Genomic DNA, 23,314 nt, shown 5'->3' with positions numbered 1-23,314 from the left:
ATAATTAAATGAGTACATCTGGTCACATTTTAGATATGCTAGTAATACTCAACATTAAAAAAGGGAAAGGAATTGGGGACAATTTTATTAAGTGCTTTTTTATGTTGGTTCCTGAGTCTTACACTGCCAGCTAACACAAGAAATAGGAGGAAATCAGTCACTTCTAGAGAGCCTTAAACCGTTTTTCAATTAATTTCCATAATTTCCATTGTAAACATTATATCCTTCTGCCTTCATTAGCTGAATCTTCTTAGAATCTTGGAAGAGCACAACATCTTTAATTTTACCAATGAATTCCTTCTGAAAAAGCCCTGTAGTGACCATATTGACTTCCCTGCCAATTTCAAACCCACCAAAATAACAAATGCCACCGTAGTTTAAAGCAGTGTATTTTCTATGTGGATCAATATCTTCAAACAGAATTAGCTCCTCATCAAGAAACACCTTAATACAAGTTTGGTTTTGAACTACAGTAACGAAATGCCACTTTTCATCACAACAGGTGGAGTGTTTGCTATGAATTAAAGGAACAGAGATTCTCTCTCCAAGATTAATTACAACTTTTAATGTTCCATTGGCAAGACCAATGGCAAGGAAATCATTATCTTCATCTTCACCTTTTCCCATCCATACTATTAAGCCTTCAGTTTGATTGGTAGTAAAATTTAAAGAAATGCGGCTAGACTGGAGGTCTCTTTTTCCATAATAAGGATCTGTGTATTTGATGTAGGAGTTGCCAACGAACTTTGCTATAAAAAATTGGATTTTGCTATCGCAGTACCTACCTGACCAGCCTAGTGCGCATACACAGTTATAAGAAAATGAAGTCGGTTGAGGAATACAGAGAGCTTGAGACCCACACCTGTTTTGTGAACAATGAATAGATTGTTCACATGTGTTCCCTATCCACTCTTGTGGGCAAGAACAAGAAAAGCCCGAGTTTTCAAGGTGGCATGTTCCGTTATTCTTGCACACTGCGTACCCACAAGCTGTTCCGTCACAGTCGCCGACATTGGCTCCACCTTTGGGGTCAGTCACGGTAAGCTTCAGTTCCTTGTTGTTTATAACAATTTCTCGTATACAACCAGTGAAACCTGTGGCTTCATTTTCTACTGCCATTGAATTAACAAGGTTTAAGGAGGACACCCCTCCAACAAAAAAATCTGTGTGCGTGTCTAGCGCGTTCATTCCCGGGCTAGCTTTTTGAGTAACGTTGATACCATCCAGGTCCAGGTAGCCTTCATTCCCAACTCTTCCTGCTTTAAGTGAATGCCATATATTTCCATTTGCGTGGACCTTCTGAAGGGTCTGTAGGATGACTGTCCTGTCTCCGAGATTGTAGCGTAACTGTATAAATCCATTTACTAATGATATACACAGAAAGTCACCTGTAAAAAACAGAACAAAGGAGTTTCACTTTTTAGAGGTGGCACATTGAAGAACAGCATATTTGTAATTCTGATGCTTTCGTGCCTGCACTTCCCCAGTTTAGTGACTTATTTTCAGTAGCCTTGTACCATCATCATGTGTAAATGAAACAAAGGGAGATGCTTCCTGATGAGCTTCTCGTGGCCTTTCGTTTTTTCTTTTCTTTACTGGAATATGAGCTCATGTTTGCTTCGAAGTAAAAAGCCCAACCTTCTGAAAAGCTCTGCTTTGGTGCAGAGACTACATAACTGTGAGAGAGGAGGAAACAGGGTAACTTTGGCATCTGCGGAATGTGAGTTGGTGTTGCCATGAAAAAGAATCAAGTTTTGCCTGAGTTACAAATGCCAGAATACTCTCGATTTCCATATGCTGAATAAAGGCTTGATGGATTTGTCAGTTTAGTGCACTGAATGTTTGTTTGCACCAAACATACTCTGTTTTCCCTGAAGCTGCTTTTTGCAACAGGGATGTTTCGGGTTTAGTAATTTGACAGCTGTAGGAGCAGATAAGGTTTTTATTGAATTGTTCTACTGGAGGACTCCATGACAGCAAGTATTAGGAAGGAGTTACCTTTTCTTGTACTACCGGTGTTTCTGGCCTTACATGCAATATGAAAGGAGAGAGGGTACCGCTTTGAATTGTACTTACAAACATGAAGAAGAAGAGCTGGGAAAGGTTAGGAAACAGGCACTGGAAGGAAGGTGTGTAAGGGCAGAGATAGAGTCTCATAGGGGAAGGTGACAGGGAGGCAGAAGAGGACAGCAGAAGAGTCTGCAAATGAAAGTCATATTTTCAAACGTTTTGATGTTCGCCTGTGCAATTTAACTTTTTTTGTAATACTGCTTTTGGAAATAGTAGGCATAAGGTGGTTGTTTTTTTGTGTGTTTTTTTGTTCTTTTTTTAAGTAAGTTTATCAATTAAATTGATAAATATGTTTGTTAAATTTGAATGTGAGCTTTATCTCCTAATAGTTACCAGTAAAACTTTCATGTAGTATTTCACTAATGAAGAAATACATTTAAATTTGGAAAGCATAATTTCCTTAAAGATCCAGCAGGCGGACCTGTTAGTAGAATGATGAAGATTGCTTTCTTGGGGGTTTAATTTTTGAGTTTATCTAATCCTAGAATTCCATTGCCTTTAGTGAAGTTAAAAATGAATGGCTTAATTTACTGAAGGCTTGTGAAAATTCCTAAAATCATACTTCTCTTTTTAGTGATTGTTCAGGTTCCCATTCAGGCAGGGTGGAGATGCTCCACTTGCATTAGTGACTGTAGAGCACGTGCTTCGTGCCTCGCTTTCCCTGCCCCAGACACCCGCAGGAAGAATGAGAAGGCGGCTCTTCCTTCTTTCCGCTCCAGCTATGGTGGAGCGCTTCCTTCTACTTGCTACTTCCAGTTGTGATGATCTGTTTTACTTATCTGCGTTTAGGGTTCTTTTTGAGCACCTTGTTTGTTTCAACTTTTTTCAGAAAATGAATAGAGTTCTGTTCACTTGTGGTTTCTCTTGCTCAGTGATGTGGCTTTAAGCTTGCTTAATTTTTCAGTGAATAGTTTGAATGCAGTCATCTTGCTTGTTCGTTTGAGCAATGTACATAACCTGCTTGTCTATTTCTTTTATCAGGACCTCAGCCCTGAAAGGAGCATCAGAAAAAGTTTCCGAACTACCTCTTTGGCAGCCTTCAATCCCCTCTCCTATCCAGACGTGCAGACTTGCATAAAGACATAAGTACTCATTCTTTGCTCTCTAGGAAGAAGAAAACATCTGACTAGGGTTGCTTGCTCATCTGTCTTGTAATCAGGAGTTGGAGAAGCTGGAACTTCTCCAAGACTTCCTGGCCTTGAAGGAAGGGAAGTTTTTTGGTAGCTTTGGACTTTTGACAATGATCTGTCTGAGATGACATTAGAGAATAGTGATGTCTAAGAAGTGGTGGACGCAGTTTCAGCAGTTAGTCATAGTGCTTCTGACTCAAGCCTAACCACGTCTGTTGCTAATGTACTCGCAGTGAGTTTTGGCATCTTATTTAGTCTTATTACAAGAGCAAATCTGTGTTACTGCATCTGCTATCTGCGGTGTAGAGGGGTTATGGTTGACTACTCTGGATTATGTTCTAGCACAGATTTGAGGCCTCTTTTCAAATTAGAGCAACTTTCTTTCCTGCTAGTTGGGAACAAAAAAATTAAACTTTTGAATTTCAACTCTCCCTGAGGCTCTCAAGGCACTTTCTTACTCCCCTGGATAGATCCTCTCCTTTCACAGGTGATTTGCCGTTTTGGCAAAGAACAGCAGAGTGTTGAGGTAAATTTTGTGATGTGGACGTTGATCCCAGGGTTCAGCTCCATATTTCTCCATAAAGTTTATCATGCCATAGGTACTACTCAGGGACAACTGGCTGAAAACATTTGGGGACTCTAATGTAAGGTGCTGTGTTGTCAGTATCCATGAAACTTCCTCTCAAAGTGAAGGCAAATTATGGGCTTGTCTTTGTTCCTCTTCACTTTAGCAACCAGTGGCATTTTCAACAAGGGACCTCAATCTGTCCCGTCTCTGAGGAACGAGTTGCACAGCTGAAGCCTGTGCAGGCCTATGCCATCATAGGAATTGCATCACTATTTTAAACAAATGACATTCTTACCACTGAATTTATCTTAGCAGTCTCAGTATGGGAGACCATGAGGCAAGGTGGTTTCCACAGTTTAAGTTTGAGCATTACTCAAACCTGTCCCATACGACCCTAACTGGGGCCAAAGACCTTTCTGAGGAAGTTAAGGGTGAAGATGACATCCTCAGTTTTTCCAGGACTAGACTTTATAGCTGGTCTCTACGTTCTAGAAAATATGACCTACACACAGGACACACAACTTTGCTTCCAGCTTTTCAGATTAGCATCCCATCTAATATGGATTATTTATCTCCCATCAGTAGTGTCACAAAAAAAAAAAAAGCAGAGAGACTCCTGAGGTAGGCACTCACAGTCAGTTACAACTGTTGTGCACAGTTGTTCGTTTTTTTGTGCACGCAAGTCTGCCCAACCTGTTGGGTGGCGTGCAAGGAACTGTAAGGCAACCTGTATCAGTAAGGCTGAATCTTCTTTAGAAACAGGCTGTTGTAGCTTAGCTGTGGCTTGAAACTGCAAAATGCCAAGACCCTATGTGTGGAACAAAATTTTCAATGGTTATAGCATTCAGTTCTATTGTGATGCACCATCCTGCCTCTGTCATCTTCCCTGTTACAGTAAAATAAAGAGGTTGGTGTTTTTTTTTCTAATAGGGGCAAAGCTAAAAGATTGTTTCTTCTATTCTGAGGGGAAGGGGATTTTGTAGCAGGTGTTGCCTTACGGAGGGAACTGTTCTGGAGTTAAAATAGCACTTTTACTTGCAAACCCTAGTTCAGGGTTTTCACGAAATGACTGAAGGTCAAAGTTGCTCCACCTCAGGGTGGATTGTCTCAGTTCCATAGCACAAACCAGCACTCCAAAACAGGTATCAATTTTTCTTCATCACTTTAATTTTCAGGTTTTCATTATGTGCAGAAGTCTCACCTGCTCCCAATATCAGATGTCAGCATTCCCAGAAGCCAAGTCAGCTCTATGTCCTGAGCACTCAATTCCTAAAACTAGGAGTCAATGAAAAGCCTCCTGTAAGTACATCCAAGTACTGCTGTGAGATCTGGATTATCTATGATGGTATCTGTTTATATGACTTCTTGTGATGAATTCCGAATGCATCACAAAAATTTTCAGCTTGCTGCTTCTCTGAATCAGTATATAAGCTTGTAAGCAAGTTGGTTACAGTCGTACAGTCGAGTTTTAAATTCTCCCAAATGGTGAAAATGCCCTTCATGTTCCGCCTTTGTCTAGATATGCAGGTGTGTCTGTATCCCCGCATTGAGAGGGGATCATGCTTAAGCAGTATCGGGTCACCATGTTTTTATGTTGCTGTAGGAAACTCATCTACATCGTAATGTGTCAAAACTTTGTACAATTTGAAACGCATGCTAGGAATGCTGCACTCTATTTTGAGATGTACTATTCATGCCAGAAGCATTACCATGCGTAACAAATGTGATAGTGTTAAATTTACACAGCTGTGTTGGGGAGACCTCTGCAGTTACTGCCTTCACTATCAAATCTGCCCAGTGCCCATACACAATGTCAGAGGATCTTAGGCTGACAGACCATGGGCAGGGAGGGTGTCCTGGATTGTATTTTTAATGTTTTAACGTTTCTCTTCCCTGTAGTGACTCAAAGTCTACCCTTGTGCTCCGTGTGTACATGTATAAGGCAAAGCCTTTATTACCTGTTAAAGTACCTGAATTTATTCCTACTTTTCACTGGAAATGGACAATAAGAAGGATTTCCCACTAGTTTTTAAGGCAAAAGGAGATTCCAGAACATCCTTTTAAGTAACTTTGGAAGCAGCGGATGCAGTCTTCTAGTCAGTGGCGTTCACCTTTTTGATGCCTTTGTCATGTCCCCAGTGATACAGAGATGCCAGTCCCCCTAAAGTCTCCCTGTTTGCTCAAAATGCACTGATTAGTTCCTGGACTACTGAAGGTCTAGATTCCTTTACAAAGACTCATAAGACGTCTGATGCTTGTCCTTTTTCTCATCCTCTGTTACTAAGCGGAAGTCTCTGCTAGGCTGGGAACAGAAGCTTTGATGAGCTCAGTGCTTCAGCAGCTTCTGCAGGGTAGGTGTCTCGAGCTCTAGGCACTGGTTTCCTGGCTACAGAACATCTATAGTCTCAGTTCCTTCAGCAATTTCGGAGCCCTGAGGCAGCATCTCTGGATGTATATTTGCTGGCCTCAGTCTATGCCTTCTATTGCTTTTACCTCACCTTTCCATCCTCTAGCTCAAGGCCAGAATGTCAGTTTCTATCATTGTGGTATCAGGTAGCGTTTCCCCTGCTCCTCCTTCCACCTTCTTTTTCAGAAACCTTTATTAATCATTGGCACCATCTTGATGACAGAATGAACATTTGAACCTTATATTCTCATAAGCAGTAACATTCACAGGAATCATTCCCCGTTAATGAAACTTCTTTCTGTAGGTTGGTTTCAGAATATGCTCCTCTTCACTCTTAAGTTGACCTCTTTAAGCCACCATAATGAAGTGTCTGCATCTCTAACGGTATTGCTGCCTCTTGTTGGTATGATGCATCCAAAAACCATCGTAGCTCCAGATGTATCTTTGCTCACTGCTTTCTCCTGCCTTGCTGAACTCAGTTCACACTGCCTTCATTCTTTTTTTCATCATCCCGTTCTTCACAGTTTTCCTTTCACCCTGCTATCCTGCATGATTTTCCATGGACTGAAATCATGTCCTCTTATGTTGTGACCCTTTATGTATTCTTCCAGGAGCAGAACTTTTCTTGTCTAGTAGGGGTTGAAATAGCCATGTCAGACTCCAGGTTGTACTCTATGGCCAAGGATGGTGATGCACTGTGGTCTCCACACAAAAGGGAACATCACTGACCAGTAGCTGTCCTTCACAGCTGGTCTCCTGTGCATTTTTGGGAGCCAGAATAAGGCCCGGAGCCAAGGCGATAAAGCAAAGCAGAAAAGGGAGGGCTATAAACGGGTAGAACAAGGGTATGAAGGACAGAGAGATGAGCCTTATTCCCACCCTTCTGCAGCCTCTGCTGCTAATTGTTAGCCAATAATGCATCAGCATGGCTGAAGTCTGTTGTTCTCAGCTTAATCTCTATCTTTTGTTGCCTTCCTTGTCTTCAGGGGTTTGTTAACCTTCACTCTGCCTTTGCCACTGTCTGAGTGCGTGCACACAGTTAGGTATCAGTCAGCTGACGGGTTATAGCAGCTTGTCGGAGCCGTTGTAACTTGGATCTTTTATCTAGTGATAACCATGCACACTGATAGGAGCCGCCCGTGGATATGCCTTCATGGATTATTACAAAATAATTCTACTCCATGTATGGAGCCGCATCTCACAGCTAATGCAAGACTGAGAAGAGGTATCAAGCCAAGCCTGTAAATCTCTCAAACCATGTGAAAAATCACTGTGGCAATAGGTGGATTCCGCTACCACTTGCAGCACCGTCCCAGAGCAGAAGGGCATAGCCAGGATCCAGAACAGCCCTGCAGACGGAGTGATGCTCACGCATCTAGAAGGGGTGGGTGATTATCTATTTGTGGGTTAGACCATTCAGCCTCACCTTTCAAAAACGCTGCTCTCCTTGGTGAAGAAACTTTTTCTGCTTCCTTTAGTCATCACCGTCACCCTGGCGTGTTTCGGCTGCTAGAATGAACCACCGTCCTTGAGCAGCATGGATATGCCAGCCTCAGTTTTGGTTTGCTGGCCAGTGGCAAATGGAATATGAACAACACTTCATATGCCACATATTTCAGGACAATGGGGCTGTCTGTTCTGTCACGCAGATAGCTGGCAGTTCAGCTTCCTACACTGCTAATGTAGTCTGTCCAAATGTTCCCAAAACTAGCAACAAAGCAGAAATGATGTCCCTGTTGCCTAAGGAAACATGGCTGCCAAGAGAGAAGACTTAACCACTCTAAGTTTCTGTTTGAAAAGTGGGTGGATAATCAATTTGTTGCTGATTAGGAAAACAACACTCCTCCCTTGTGGGCTTTATAGAAATTCTGAATTTTCCCAAAAGATTTTAGTCCAATTCCATGATTCAATTTTCACCATGAACAGCGTCTTAGAAAACCATGCCGACATCACACACCCGAACTGGCTAGCTCTTATTTTCACGCTTTAGTGTTTTAAACTGAAATGCCTTAAATACCAGGAGTTAATTTTTTCAGGTTTTTCAGACCAGGTAGGTAACATAATCCTGTTAAAGACAGACAGAGCACTGGTGTTGCAAATGTTGAGTATTAAATTTAGCGTGAGTCATCCCATTCTGTTAATGAACCTGACTTCCTTCTTAGTCACCCAGCATAACTGTTCTTTCTCGTCTCGTCAGAGAGCAAACCTTTCCATCACCCTGGCCTGAACTCCGGAATAGCACAGACAGTCCACAGCATATTCCACTTTCATCATGAACAAATGTAAAGCTTCAGGAATGCTATGACTCAACAAAAAAGTAATGCTTCTTACTGCGTTTTACCCGGAGTGCCAAGCCCTTAAAGTATATAGAGCGGTCGCTGTGTAAACGGACTGAATTATACATTGCTCAGGCAGTTGATGGGCATCCTGCAAACCCTGTCTGAACGAAAGGCTATTTATTCAGTGGGGCTCTCACACTTGCATCGGCAGAAATAGGATACACTGCACTTGAGAAGATGTGAAGTGGGCTGGCCTTCTGCCCACACTCTGCTGAACTCCACGAGAATGCTGTATTCTTTGCAGAGACCTCGCTCGGAAGCAGTGCATACAGCTGCCTGCACCTCCCACGTTTTTCCCTCGTAGGCATAAACCAAGGAATCAAAGACGGGGGGGGAAAACGTCGCTTTGTCATTCTATCCGCAAGTTTCCAAAGTAAAATATGCATACGTGGCTCACTTGGTGGTGTTTTTTTTTTTTTTTTCTTCCAGCTTATTATTAATATAGCTAGCCACTAACAATTTTGCCAAACGTTGGGAATTATTTTCTTAGGGGCTGCAGAAATCAATGCTACCAGACTTAAAGTCATGACACACGTTCAGAAACGGGTGACAAAGCATGAAAACTGTTAGAATTATAGGAAATTCTGCTAACAGATAAAGATTCATAGGATGTTTCATTGGCATTTCATGCCAATTTGCCAGGTGTTCGAATGTGTGTACGGAAGTAATCGCAACGTTAGAGGAGAGGAGGCTGGAACCAGCACATCAACTTGCCAATAAGGAGACACCAGTCACTTACCCTCCCTTTCTAGACATGCATGTAATGTTCTTTGAAAAGAACAAAGTGAGAAGGAAATGTTTCAATGGAATTCTCATGTTTATTTCTTCACCTACTAAAGATTTTTTTTTTTTTTTTTAATGATGGGAGGATTTTTTGGTGGGGGCGTGCCCCTGAAGGGAAAGTCCCAGTGACAAGCCACGCCAGTGGATAACTCTGCCGCTGTGAGATGCTACAACTTGGTATCATCGCTAAATTAGCTGCATAGTCAGAGCTCATTTCTTTTAAAAAAACAGCATTGCCTAGTGAGGAAAAAAAATATTCTAATTATTTCCTATTAAAAAGGAATTTTAGAAAAAATATCCTGTGGTTTCGGCAATCAATTTATTAAATCTTACATAACTGTGTAGAAGAAAAGGCTTTATATAAAGTGCTTTGTAAACTAATCCCCAACAGAAAGCTCTTTCACATCTGCTGGCGGCTAAGAATACTTCTGAGTCTTTCATCAGTCTAATTCTGTCTGGATTTGACAGGATTATATGAGGGTAAAAATAAACAGCTAGACCATTAGCTTTTCCTAAGTCTTTCAAAACTTCAGGACAGTGAAAATGGGAGTAGGAAATTTGTAAAGAAATTAAATTACTCTATAGAAGATGTTTTTTGTTTTGAAATGAAATTGATATGATTCTAGAAAGTGATTTAAGGAAAATATTCCTTCCTGTGCAAACTGAACATTCATGAATGTCAATAGGACGAGGCCATGCTCATGCTAAACCGCTCTTGGCCCAAGTTAAGCAGACTTAGCACTCTCTTTGATGCTTCCAAAGAGATACTTAATTTCTGTACGTGGTAGCTGCTTCCATGACTTCTGACTATTCTTTCGAGAGAGATCCTTTTTTCTCTTCTTTTTTTGATGGCCCATGTAATGCTTTAGTTTATACAGGAGAGAACTATTCACCGAGAATCTCAAAATTTGGCCTGTAAGTGATAGAATTATAAAAGATTCATTGCAGAAGAGTTCTTTGCAAATACATGTATTTGTATTACAGATGTTCCCTATATTTTTCTTTGAAGCGGCTTCTCTGTATGTGGTTGTAAGCAGAAAAAGGCAAACAGGAGGTGCCGGCAGTGTATGATGTATTATCAGTCTTACCAAAGAGCAGCCTGTTAAGAATTCTGTGTACAGAATAGGAAGTAGGTGGTAAATTTGGCATATGTGTGTTTATGTGCATGTGTGGCTGAGTATGTTTGTTGAAATGTCTCAAAGCTTTAGGCTTTGAACAAAGGAGCGTAAAAATACATGATAAATAGTTGATTGCTTTTTTTGTCATATAAAGACAGACCCATTTTTGCATAATGTACTACTTGATATGAGTGGAAATTTTGCTCTAAGACCATGTTATGGATGGTGTGTAATGCTTCTGTTTAAAAACGTGTAAGACACCAAATAAATGCAATATGAAGATGAAGTATGTTAATAAAGTAATTACAAAAAATTCACACCTTTAAGACTAAATTTTAAAATGCATTTAAACTGGTTGGCAAATTATGCTTTCTTTCCATGAAGTTTTAGGAATATTAAATCAGTAAAGTTTAAAATACTTTTATAAAAAGTAGAAATATTTTATTTAGATTTGATTTTCATTCTGCCTATCTGGCAAATGCAGAACTTGTATGTTTTGCGTGCTGCACCAGCAAGCTTTTCAGCATTGTATAATAAAAAGTTAAACTTCTGATGAACCTCATTATCTCTCTCTCATAGACTGTTCACTTTCACTTGTGTTGTTTGATCAGTTTTTGTATTGCTTTAATATTGGTCGTTTTAAAACACTGGGCCAAACCCCCAGACTTCGAATCCAAGTGTAGCTGTACTGAAACTGTGGGAGCAGTATCAGTAAACGTCTGTTGAAAAGCTGGCGACAGTTACTTTTCAGGGGGAAATTAAATCTTCATTAAATACTTGCTGGCTTTGGACTGATCCAAAATTTTGTTATGCATGTTTCCTCTTATGAACTTGGTTATTCGCAGTTCAAAACCCAGTCGCCGTGGACAATGAGTTACAGAGACTGAATGCCTGAATCACTTCAATGTGCTGCCTTTCTCTTTCAAAGAAGTACCTGGGTGGATGACCCAGCAAACTGGAATATCCTTACCTGACCGAGTCCCCAGATGCTGAGCAGTGTAAAACAGGATACCGTCTGGAGATAGAGGCTGAAACTGTAGTTTGATATGGGTCTTGTGCCGGATGTAAAAGGGTGCAAATGACATCCATGATGATTCGTTACTTCTGAAAGATGGATCACTAATGGAAATATCTGAAAAATACAAGAGGAAAATGTCTTCTGAAAGATATTTTGAGGGGACTGCGTTATTATGGCACCAGTTGTCTACAGTTATTTTGTGTAGTCCATTAAATGCTGTACATAATACTTCCAATTATTCCCTTTCCAAAGACTAAAAATAACCTAGATATAGAATAAAACTTAGATAATAGCAAATCAATGCCATTTTGTCTTCTGCCTGCCTTATTTTCATTAACAATCCAGCCCGTACTTGTAATGCAAAATAAATGTGAACTTGTTAGTGTTCATTTTCAAATAAATGTAAGTGCAAATTTTATATTGTTTAAAAATTCAAATGCAAAATACTTTTGCAGGAATGAGAATAAACATTTATTTCTTCACCACACAAATGAAAACCTTAGTGGAGGATTTTTAATGACCTGCTTTGTGTGTCATAAGAATGTACATTTTAAGTGCTATGAGTTTGTTAATTGCTGCTGAAATTTGCCTTTAGGATAATCATACTGAGATGCTTGATAATTCAAATTGTCCTATCTTGCACCGAAACGGAGCACTTTCACACACTTACAGTGAAGATACAACGTACACTTTTGAGCCATACACAACTTCATCATTCTGTCTTACCGCTTCTCTCAGTGCTGATTGTTCACACACCCCATAGAAACCAGGCTGGTTAACATTCCTTCAGCCAAATGATAAATTATTATACTTTTCTGTGCTGTTTATATCACTTGAAACTCTTTCCAATTTTTCCCACTTCACTATAACGACATTACGTATTCGAGATATAATTGTGTTCGTTATTAGCTAATTCATTATCGTTTGATTGTTAGTTTGCTGTATTTGTGGGTTCACTGGAATAAGTTAAGCTGTTCAGATGCGCAGGGTACAATTAGACCTGTGTGTGATAAGCTCTTTTTACTACGTAGTTAACAGCAGTACTAAATGCTTGAGCTGGAAATGCTGCTCCCCTCAGTTTTCACAGTTTTCCTGCTGAAGCTACGCTGGTTCTGCTACAAGAGGCCAACATCTTTCTTCATTTTGGTGCTCCCGGTCTCATGGTTTTATAGTAACTTTCTTTCAGTCAAATATATGTTCAAGATGTCCTCGTGGTGCATTCCTACGCAGCCTTATGCTATCTTTCCACACTCAAGTTTTCTGCACAGCATGTGCTCGTGAATCCACTTGCCATCCAGTTGCACCTTGTGTTGCTTATCGCAGATGGGTGGTAGTTACTGGGTTGGTACACAGTCAGCATGCTGCAAGACTTTGCAATTCGTCTATTTGTCACACGACCTCTCTCAGAATAGGATTCAAGGTGTTCCTGGTGGACTGTGTCCAGCAAGCAGATGCACCATTATACAGGATCCAGATTTCTCACCTCTTACCAGCTTGATGATGCCTCTTGAATGGGTAGTAACAACACAGCTGGCCTTTCTGTTCATTCTCCGCCCCCCCAAGACTTCAGTTAATATGTCTGAGGAAGGTGCATGGATTTAACCTCACAAATTCCCAGTAGGTCTAAAAGTAAGCTTTAATCTCTGGAATATCATAGAATCATAGAATGGTTTATGTTGGAAAGGACCGTGAAGATCATCGAGTTCCAACCCCCCTGCCATAGGCAGGGACACCACCCACTAGACCAGGTTGCCCAAGGCCACGTCCAGCCTGGCCTTGAACACCTCCAGGGGTGGGGCCTCAACAACCTCTCCGGGCAACCTGTTCCAGTGCCTTACCACCCTCAAAGTGAAAAACTTCTTCCTAATGTTTAACCTAAACCTGCCCTCTTCCAGTTTAAAGCCATTTCCCCTTCTCCTATACCTACGTGCCCTAGTAAAAAGTCCTTCCCCAGCTCTCCTGTAGGCCCCCTTTAGGAACTGGAAGGCCGCAATAAGATCTCCCTGGAGCCTTCACTTCTCCAGGCTGAACAGCCCCAACTCTTTCAGCCTCTCCTCATAGGAGAGATGCTCCAGCCCTCAGATCATCCTCGTGGCTCTCCTCTGGACATGTTCCAGCAGATCCATGTCCTTCTTATGTTGGGGACGCCAGAGCTGGAAACAGTACTCCAGGTGGGGTCTCACGAGAGTGGAGTAGAGGGGCAGAATCACCTCCCTTGACCTGCTGGCCACACTTCTGATGCAGCCCAGGATACGGTTGGCCTTCTGGGCTGCGATCGCATACTGCTGGCTCATCAATTATATCAATTATATCAATTATAATGGATTTATGAAAAGCTTGAATGATCAGAATCAGGCTTTTGATGAGCCTGATTGTTATTTTTGATGAGCCGTATTGTTATTCAGCCTATGTATATATTCTCACGCAAACATATTACATTAACAAATCACTCTTATCCTAAACATTGTAACAGCTGTTACGATATCAAGACTATGCAGTGTCTGTAGTAATATATTACATAATATCAGAAATGGGAAGTTCCTGGCATCTATACGTAAAAGCTGACGGAAATAAAAATAGTTTTAAGAGTAGCAATTACCCTGGAAGATAAATATTAATAAAACTTGCTAAACAGATTAGGTGATGTAATTTATTTCACTAAAACTTATAAACATTATCAGGCACCAAAGACATAATACTTCATAATTTTCGTATGGATTTTTAGGTGCTTGTATTTTTTTTTAGGAGGTAAGAGGCAACGTTCTCCATTTGTAGCTAAAGATGTAATCCCTATATTGATGTCTTCATATTTAAAAATCACTCAAAAATAATAATTCATTTTGTACACAGACATTTTCGCTTTATGCATTATTTGGAAGTCAGTCTTCTCCTAGCAAATTTTTGCACAGTGAGACTTACATATGGAGGAACTGTGCCACAGCGGTCAAGCTTATATTAAAATCTGCTGCCGCTTAAAAGGTCATACCAGGTGAAGCATACAATAAGGCACCCGAAAGCCTTCGTGTCAGGTTCAGTTTCACTTTGTCAACGTAGTTAATTCTCTACTGCTTACAAAGGAAGCATGGACAACGACTAGTGTGAAAGCAAAATGTTCAGCTGCAGCAGGACTGAAGTGCTACATTGCTTATCATTGGAAGGTTTATGGCAGGAAGATTACTACGATAAAAAGCCTTGGAGCAGAGAGAGAAAACAAGGGTGAAAAAAGGTGATTTTTATAGTATCACCCAAAGACCGAATGAAATGCGTGGCTTTACGTTACAGAGTATTAGAAAATAACACCCACACTTCAGCAGATGTCGGAATGCTTTAGAAAGGATTTATTATCCTGACTTTTAGATATCAAATAATATAGTCTATTTAATATACTTCATTCTGAAACTTCTAAGATGCAAGTATTTTATTCCCATTTTGCTAAAAAAATGGTTTTATTCCCAATTAATATATCTGAACAAATGTCAGAAAACAACATATTTTGCCACAAGGAAGCAGGACTAACTACAAGAAGTACTAGAATGACTTCTAATTTGCTTGTAAATTATCTGTAGATGCTATAAGTACTGATTATATGCATGGAAAAGATCTGACTTGACAGGTACATGGCAATGTGCACCCACATCTCAGAACAGAATGCTTTAACTCTACCGCAGTGCACAGCGATGACCAGTATAAAATTTCATTTTTGCAAAATTGCATCTATAGATAGACAAACTTTTAAGGTGAAGAATAAGACAGACAAACTTTTAAGGTGAAAAATAAGACGATTTAAGCTTTTCAGTTTGCTTTTATGGCAGGCATATGCAAAACTAATATGTTATGTCAAATGCTGAGGTACTTTACTGTTGTTTCCTTGGCAACAACCTTTTTTTCCCCACCTAAGATAAGAAAATAAGAAGCTTGGCTAAATTTGCACAAGAGGGTTCCTGTGTTACACACGCTTACTCCGGAGAAACTCTTGGCTAAAACAAAGGAGATGAATGGATGCCTTTGCCAATCCTATAAGCTAAATTTGTAGAACTTGTGCTGTGTAACTACGACATTACTCACCGGGGCGCTCAGCGCTGCGTGGTGCATTCTAAGCACAACAGGCATTTAAGCAAACATTTCTGTTCTGTATCTGATTAATGACTCACTTTTCTAAGTCGAGTGCTAGTATCTGATGAAACTATGCATTCCTAAATGATACCAAGAGAAACTCTAAATCTCTTTAGTCCAGTTAGAGCTATGGGAACACAAAGTTCCTGCAAGTACTATTGCTGAAGTGTGTTTTCTTTTCCTCTACTATGCATTAATACCTTTCAGGTTCCTCCTGCTATCCTCATTTGATCAGCCCCGTAACGCTCACACGTCCTATTCAACTGTTGTTATGAACAAAGCTTTGTAGGTTATCCTCACAGCTCAATTCCCACCATTGAAGCAGAGGTGCTTGTACACCCCCCTGTCTACATTTTGATGGCATTGCATTTTGACAGTTACTTCAAGCAGCTTGTTGCCTCAGAACTTTCAGCAAGCCCATTTTGCTATTCAGCATGTCAAGGAAACTTGCAGTGGAAAAGCCAAATGTGAAAAAACTGAGCTAAAATTCCAAAAAGGAAGCACAGAGGCTGTGGAAACAGGGATGGGCTACCCAGCAGGAATACGGAGCCAGCGCCCGAGTTGAACAGGGATGGAGTTAGAAGTCAAAACTCAGCAAGGGTTGAAACTGGCAAGAGACGTGAAGGGAAAGAAGAAGGACTTCCAACAAGAAGGCTAAGGAAAATGTGAGGCCGCTCCTCAAAGGAGTGGGGACCTAGTGACAAAAGACATGGAAAAAGCCAAAATACTCAGAGTCTTATTTGGCTCATTTTTCACTTGGTAAAACCTGAGAAAGCCTCCCTGAGCCTGCCAGCTGAGCTTGGGGAAATGAAACATTATGTATGGCAGAGCTAAAATTTGGGAGCACATCAGCCAATCAGACACATACAGGGGCAAGGCACCAGCCAGGATGCATCCCTGAGTGCTGAGGGAGATGGCCAATATCACCACGAGGCTGCTGGCTATCAATAAGCTCTGAAAGGTCATGGCAATCACAGGAAGTTCCTGCCGACTGGGGGAAGGCAAAACATCATGGTTGGGACGGATGGGTCAGTCTGTGACACTAACTAGCTGTGCCAGTTTGCTTTTCTTCTCTCAAAACCTTTTTTGCAACTAAATATATCAAACCAGATTTTTCATAGAAACTCTTTCACTTATCACCATAAATCTGCTGTCCTGACCACAAGCCATAATTTTGTCTCAGTATTTGTTTCATTTTGGTGGTGTTGGAAGCCAGGCTTACTGTCAGGGAACGGTAAAGGCTGGGAGCCAGGGGGCAGGAAATTTTATCCTGGTCATTTCTTTGCACTGCAGTAGAGTTAAAGCCTTCTGGTCTGAGATATGGGTGCACATGGCTGGCAAGGCAGAGGTGCCTCCAGCCGGTCCCCCAGCCAGGACAGGCCTGGGGGGCAACAGCCAGGTCTGCCCCAGAGGCCAGATCACCAGGCAGGTCCACAGTGATGAGGCAGGTGTTAAGGTCAAGCCTGCGAGTCAGTCTGTGGGTTAGAGTCCAGGTCCAGGTCCACACAGCCAGGCAAGGCATGGATGTGATGCTGCTGCAGCATAGTTCAGTGAGGGATCAAGGTCAGGAACCTCTATTTAAAAGGTGCTCCTGAGCAATGCAGGAGGAAGCTCCTGCTGGGGCTTCTCAGTAGACCTGTCTTTGAGACCAGGCACCAGCTCCACCTCTAGCCATGCTCTGAGACTGAGCAGACAAACCCTCAGGAAGCGATGGTAGGATGTGCTCAGAGCCCTGGCACGTACAGTGCAACAGCTCATTAGCAATAAACACTTGTCTGAAAGCTTTAAACTCCACAGTCAGAAATTTTCAGTGGTTTCAGTCCTTCATAGAGAAAGAGTGAGCAGCTATACCAGTTGCTTTTTTCATTTTGGAAAGCAATGACAAATATGGCTATATGGAAATCTTTATATTGAGACCTGATTTGCTTAAGGTTGTAGTGCAAAGATTACTGATATTGCATGGATATTTTTTTTTCCTGGGTAAATATTGGAAAAACTGAAAAAAAAATCACCTTATCTAAATGGAAACGTATTTTTCTTTTGAATTATCACTTTCTATTTGATCTTTGAACAGCTAACTTTTCATAACTTATAAACTAATTAATGTATAGCAAAAGAAAAAGATAGTTCAACTTCCATTTTTAGTGGAGTAATAAGTAGAGCATGTTAACAAAAGTATCGATTATTAACACTACTTGAATAGAGTGGTTAGAACAATGTACTTATGAAAGTTGTAATTTTGCCAGACCTGCAGCCATTAGTAATCCTTGCTGTCCCCGAGGAGGAGAGACTGAGGCAATCATTATCCTGAGCAATACTGGAACAAAAGATTACAATTTTGTAAGTGAAGTCTACAGTTCTGTTTGTTTTTGTTGCAGTGGAGTTGTAATCTCTACTGCTAGCTAATTAGAGACCTAATTAGCTAAGAAGTAACATCTAGGAGCATATGGCTAAATCCCTAAAGAGATCGCTGGTTTTCCAAAGCCTCAAATAGCTATTACTAGCCAAAGTCAAAACAGTAGACCTCAGTCTTTCAGTACGACACGTTAAGAGATGAATGCCTAAGAATAAGTCATTTTACTGGGAGCAGCTACAAAACTTCAGTACCAGGAAATCAATTGGACCAGAAACCTGAACCCAATTCTCCTGTATCTGAGGATGTGGATATTATAGCCAGGATATGGATAATTTTTATTTCTCCTGTCCAATGAATATTTCCACAAACAAAAATTTCCTAGAAGACGCAAGATGATAGAAGAGAAAAGGAAAAAAAGAAAACCTAACATATCCAATTGCTCAGTGGTTATTATATTCTTTGAGGATATGACAGATATGGGTTCAAGTATTTCCATCATGATAGTGACAATGAATGCTTAATCACTAGCCAATTAGGAAAATATCATACAAACAAAATCTACAAATGTTTAATCCATGCCTGGCTTTGGTAGTAAGCTTATTCTAGGTACTGAAATGCTCTTAAGATGCTTTCAAGATGACACCTGCAAGAAGAAACACCCAGTCTGAGATTCCCTCACTGGGACCGTTTCTGCACTGGAAGCCTTCAGCTGTCTAAAGAGTGGGACTGTGAGTATCTCAATGCAACCTGGTAAAGCAATTGCTAAAGAATTAAGTATCTAAAACGTTGTTAATCTAGTTTCAAAGTGAGTTCTTCACTTACTCATATCTTGGACTGGATTTAGTCTGACAACGGTGCAAGTGTGCTTTGAGAAGAACTGGAGTATAAACGAGCTGGTATTCTGCGTATTATTTTGAGAGTAATTAAGTCAAGGGAATAGATTACTATATAATCGGAGGGATTAATTTTGGCATCGAGACACTTACATTTAGCTGTCTACACATATTATTTATAGGCATGAAGATACCCGTTATGGTCAACTATGACATAAGACAGGATCCAGTTGCTTAAACATGTTTGTCACTTGCCACGGAGATGCTTTAGCATAGCCAGGCCACCCGCATGGGCCTGGCTGGTAAAACAGCAAACAGGACCTGCTGCAGTTGGGAGCTGGAAGCTGTGAGGGATATATGGCAGCGTGTAACCAGGGCCTGTTGTCAGGCAACTGAGTAGCATCACTATGCAGCACGGTTCACAGATCTAGAAAGAGAGTCACCTTATCCTGAAGCAGCCTTCGCCAAGGCTCCATTCAATTTTCTAAATTTGGTACCTACTGTTATTTTTTCACAACGTCTATTGCCGTACCTTTATGTGCCATTCCAGAAGGGCACTGGTGTCCAATAGGTCTTGTGCCATATCTGCGAACCCTGTCTGGATGCTTTTGGGTACAAGTTGGAATGCCAGGGCATCGCAAACAGCACTAAGCATCTACATTGAGAGAAACTTATCAGCTAAATAGCTTCACTGACTCTATTGACTAGATGTTCATTAACCATAAAGGGAACTTATATATTGAACTCACATGCAGATACTTAAATCTGGGTTCCTTGCCTTTAAAACCAGTTCCTGCCCTTGACACAGTTTCTGACCCTGAACACCTTCACAAAGTAAAGTGACAGGCATATTTTCAGCAAATCATTCATGCGCATAGAGGAAGTCAGAAACTAATTCCAGAGCCGTCCTGCTAAGTGCTAGTTAGCTGGCTGTACCCTGTTCTTCTTCAATTGGGTAACTGGAGCAAATGGTAAGTGCGTGATTGAATTTTTATTGAGACATCATGTCACTCACAGCTGGCCTGGCGTGGAGGGTATTACTGATGTACTGCGTATCAATTCCTTCATTTTGTCATGCACGACTTCTGCTTGAGTTTATATACGATAAATTCATGGCATGTGTTTAAGTAGGCAACTCACTTTATTCTACTTGACATTTTAAATTATACGGATAAATATTACAAATGCGTGTTTTCTTGTGCATACCATATTGAGTTTACTGGACTGTTACTGATAAATCTGAAAGTTTAGATTGCTTCTTAGGTAAAACTTTAACATCACCTTTTATTCTTATAGGACATGACTGCTAAAGGTATTATTTAAAGATTTTTCTCATGTTGCCACAAGGTTTCAAAAACTGATAAAGGAGTAGGAAACTTGATGGGACCAGTGTTGCTTAAATGACTAAGAGAACACAATAGTCACTGTGACTTAAAACAACAAGATAATAAGTGCCTGCGGTCATCCTTTAAATGGTTAACCATAAAACCACAATTTTCCAAATAATAACTATTATACAGTTTGTGCATTAAGTCACCAAGTCTAACTGCACTGTCAGATAAATCGAACACATGCGTGCGTGCATGTATGTGCGCTTGAGGGTTTGTACCTAAGGTGTCTTGTCATGTAAAAGTCTTGATATAAATCGTACTGTGAATTAATTTGTCTTACAATAGCAGTCAAAATACGTCAAGTAACATTCTAGACTATGTAGTACGAAAAAGATTTTTACAGTAAAAATTATTCTAAAAGTCAGCTTCTTCGTTTTTTTTTTTCATTCATCATGACTATGAAGATGTATTAAATAGTTACAGAGTTGTCATTGCTTTGTTTTTTCTTTTCTGTCAGTTTACCAGGTATTTTCAAAAATTTGCTGTATTTTTGTATGAGAATAATGGAATTTGTCATCAGAATAATATCTAGAAAGTTGACATGAGCTGATAAACATGACCAGAGGAAGTTTTTTGCCATTTGTTCATCAAGGAAATGGCTTTAGTGCTTGACAAGTATCTCACTAAGTTGAGGATAGAACAATGAAAAGCTCTTTACATTTGCTTTCTTTTCTTCAAGAGCTGTATGTTGACAGGCAGTATTTGTAGCGATGGAATTCAGAGACTAATATATAGTTGAAGAAATCTATTAACTTATTTCTTTGTGGAAAGGGTAGTAGCATTCCATTATGATGACTTGAAGTCAAGAAAAAATATTTTAATAGATTTATGAAAGTGTGTGGCACTAACTAATCCTGCTAAAGAAAACTGCTGAATAATTTAATATTTATAGAAATATTGTGATGAAAACCGTGCTTATTTTATCCACTGGCAATTCTTCTCCAATACTGCCATCTATGGAATCTTTCAAATATTACATTGCTGTCCCCTTAAATGGGAATATTATCAGGTCCATGAAATTTCATAATTGACTAATCTGAAATTATAGATCTTCTTCATTCCTGTGCAAAATAGACTAAATTTTATAGGAAATAAACTTCATATTCTTAGTCACAGAATCACAGAACGGTAGGGGTTGGGAGGGACCTTCAGAGATCATCTGGTGCAACCCTCATGCTAAAGCCAGTTCACTTAGAGCAGGTTGGACAGGAACGTGTCAAGGCAGGTTTTGAATATCTCCAGAGAAGGAGACTCCACAACCTCTCTGGGCAGCCTGTACCAGTACTCTGTCACCCTCAAAGTAAAGAAGTTTCCACCAAAGGAAGGTCACCAAATTGGTCAGGCATGACTTGCCCTTGGTGAAGCCATGCTGGCTGTCACCAACCACGTCCTTGTTTTCTACGTGCCTCAGCAGAGTTTCCAGGAGGATCTGCTCCACGATCTTGCCAGGCACAGAGGTGAGACTGACTGGCCTGTAGTTCCCTGGGTCTTCCTTGTTTCCCTTTTTGAAAATAGGGGTTATGTTTCCCCTTTTCCAGTCGGCAGGAACCTCGCCAGACCCCCACGACTTCTCAAATATGATGGCTAGTGGCTTAGCGACCACATCTGCTAGCTCCCTCAGGACCCACGGATGTATCTCATCAGGTCCCAATTATCTGTTGCTTCATGTGTCACGAATAGTCTTAGAAGTGGTCTGAGTCCGGACAGCAATGTTAACACTAAGTAAAAAAGACTTCTGAATAAATTTCCTATTTCCTTCCCATTTCATTACATCCACTTTTATTTCTGGCAGTATAACTTCATAATTTTTATTGTTTGTTTACATCAGTGTTATCTTTAGAAACTTAACACACTTGAAGAACCATCCTGTCTTATGACCGTTAATGGGCTTTGACAACGCAGTACATCCAAGAAGTGGAGCTTTAAATTATTCTAAAATTAATGTGTTACTCTTCCTTGCCTGACAAGGCTTAGTTCCTTGGACCCATTCAGATCTAATTTCCATCTCTATCCTCTCTTCCCAGTGCTCCTTATAGACGCTTGCCTTTCCAAAGTAGGTCATAAATTTAATAGGCATCTTCCTACCGTACTTCAGTCACCACTTTGCTGCCTACCTGTGAATTTCAGGCCATACATGCCATTAAAACTATGTTCTTTAACTGGTCTTGCTCTCCCTGGGTTTACTCTTGTTAGTTTTCCAACTACTGAACACTTGTTAGTGCAGCTCTGACTTCTAAAGCTTAATCATAATGTACCATATCTCTGTGCTGACAACCACTGCATCTGTGGTGACTCGAGTTGCTGCTCTAAGCAGGACACATCACATGACTCTTTAAGAACAGCTACGTCCTCATCTGCACATATGCTTTCGTCTCTCGTGTACATAGTTCATAAGGAACCACAAACATTTTTAGTGTTTGCTAGACAAGCTAGTGCCTGATTATTGTCAGTTTATGTTTAAGCGCTCTCAACATTTGTGGTCAGAGTAGTCTCCCTTATTACTGTGGTTCTACCCCTACTGCCCCGTTTACTCACTTTACCTACTTGGTCTCGAGCAATCTATACTGCTGTACTGTATTTACCAGTTGCTATTATTTGGTAAAGCCCTATTTGTTCTTACTGTGTTATTCTCCTGTGCTTTTTTGCCTCATAAATCTCTTCTGTCTTTTTCTCACACTTCTTTCCTTCTTTCTTGCACATTCATTAGTCTTCATCATTTGATTTCCCTTTGTTCTCTCCCGGTCCCTTGGGCTGTTCATTGCTCTCTGTCTCTTTTTCTTTTGGCTCCAATAACCACCATCAATCCAGAGATGAGATATTCAATCTTGATAAGCAGCTGTTTTTTAGCAATTTGCCATCCGCTAAAAGTGCAAACTGCGCTGTGAAAAATCTCATGATAATTCATTATTCTGCCAGAGTAAGGTGAAAAGCAGGGCAAAGAGTTTGGTCAGGACCCATAGTCCCTATTCATAAAAAGAAAGCTTTTAAATAAAACACAGAGAAACCCTCTAATGTGTTTACCAGGTGGAAGGATTACTAAAAGGATGACAATTTACGAGAAATACAATTTTCTGTTGCTCAGATATAAGTTATTTGCACTGGTAATAGTGGCCATCACAAGAAGATCCAAATCTGTTCGCAGGAGTGTTTACCTGATTAATTACCTGTTTTATGTGCACACGTCTTGG

The 23,314-nt window shown here is 40.4% G+C and overlaps 1 protein-coding gene across 1 annotated transcript in view; it reads right to left on the bottom strand.

Moving 5' to 3' along the window:
* Window positions 1-189: 189 nt before the first annotated feature.
* The window catches only part of EYS (eyes shut homolog), a gene marked incomplete at both ends in the record, with an annotated part of 840,074 nt that continues 816,949 nt past the window's right edge, over window positions 190-23,314 (bottom strand). Inside the window, 2 exons of the mRNA XM_082480747.1 lie at window positions 190-1,388; window positions 11,386-11,547. Coding sequence (XP_082336873.1) covers window positions 190-1,388; window positions 11,386-11,547 — 1,361 coding nt within the window. The remainder of the gene's footprint in view (window positions 1,389-11,385; window positions 11,548-23,314) is intronic.

The sequence above is a fragment of the Vanellus vanellus genome (genome assembly GCF_965231255.1).
Source record: "Vanellus vanellus genome assembly, chromosome: 3".
Taxonomy (NCBI): Eukaryota; Metazoa; Chordata; class Aves; order Charadriiformes; family Charadriidae; genus Vanellus; species Vanellus vanellus.
The sequence above is the reverse complement of the archived record's forward strand: the minus strand, read 5'-3'. Positions and strand labels throughout refer to the sequence as shown.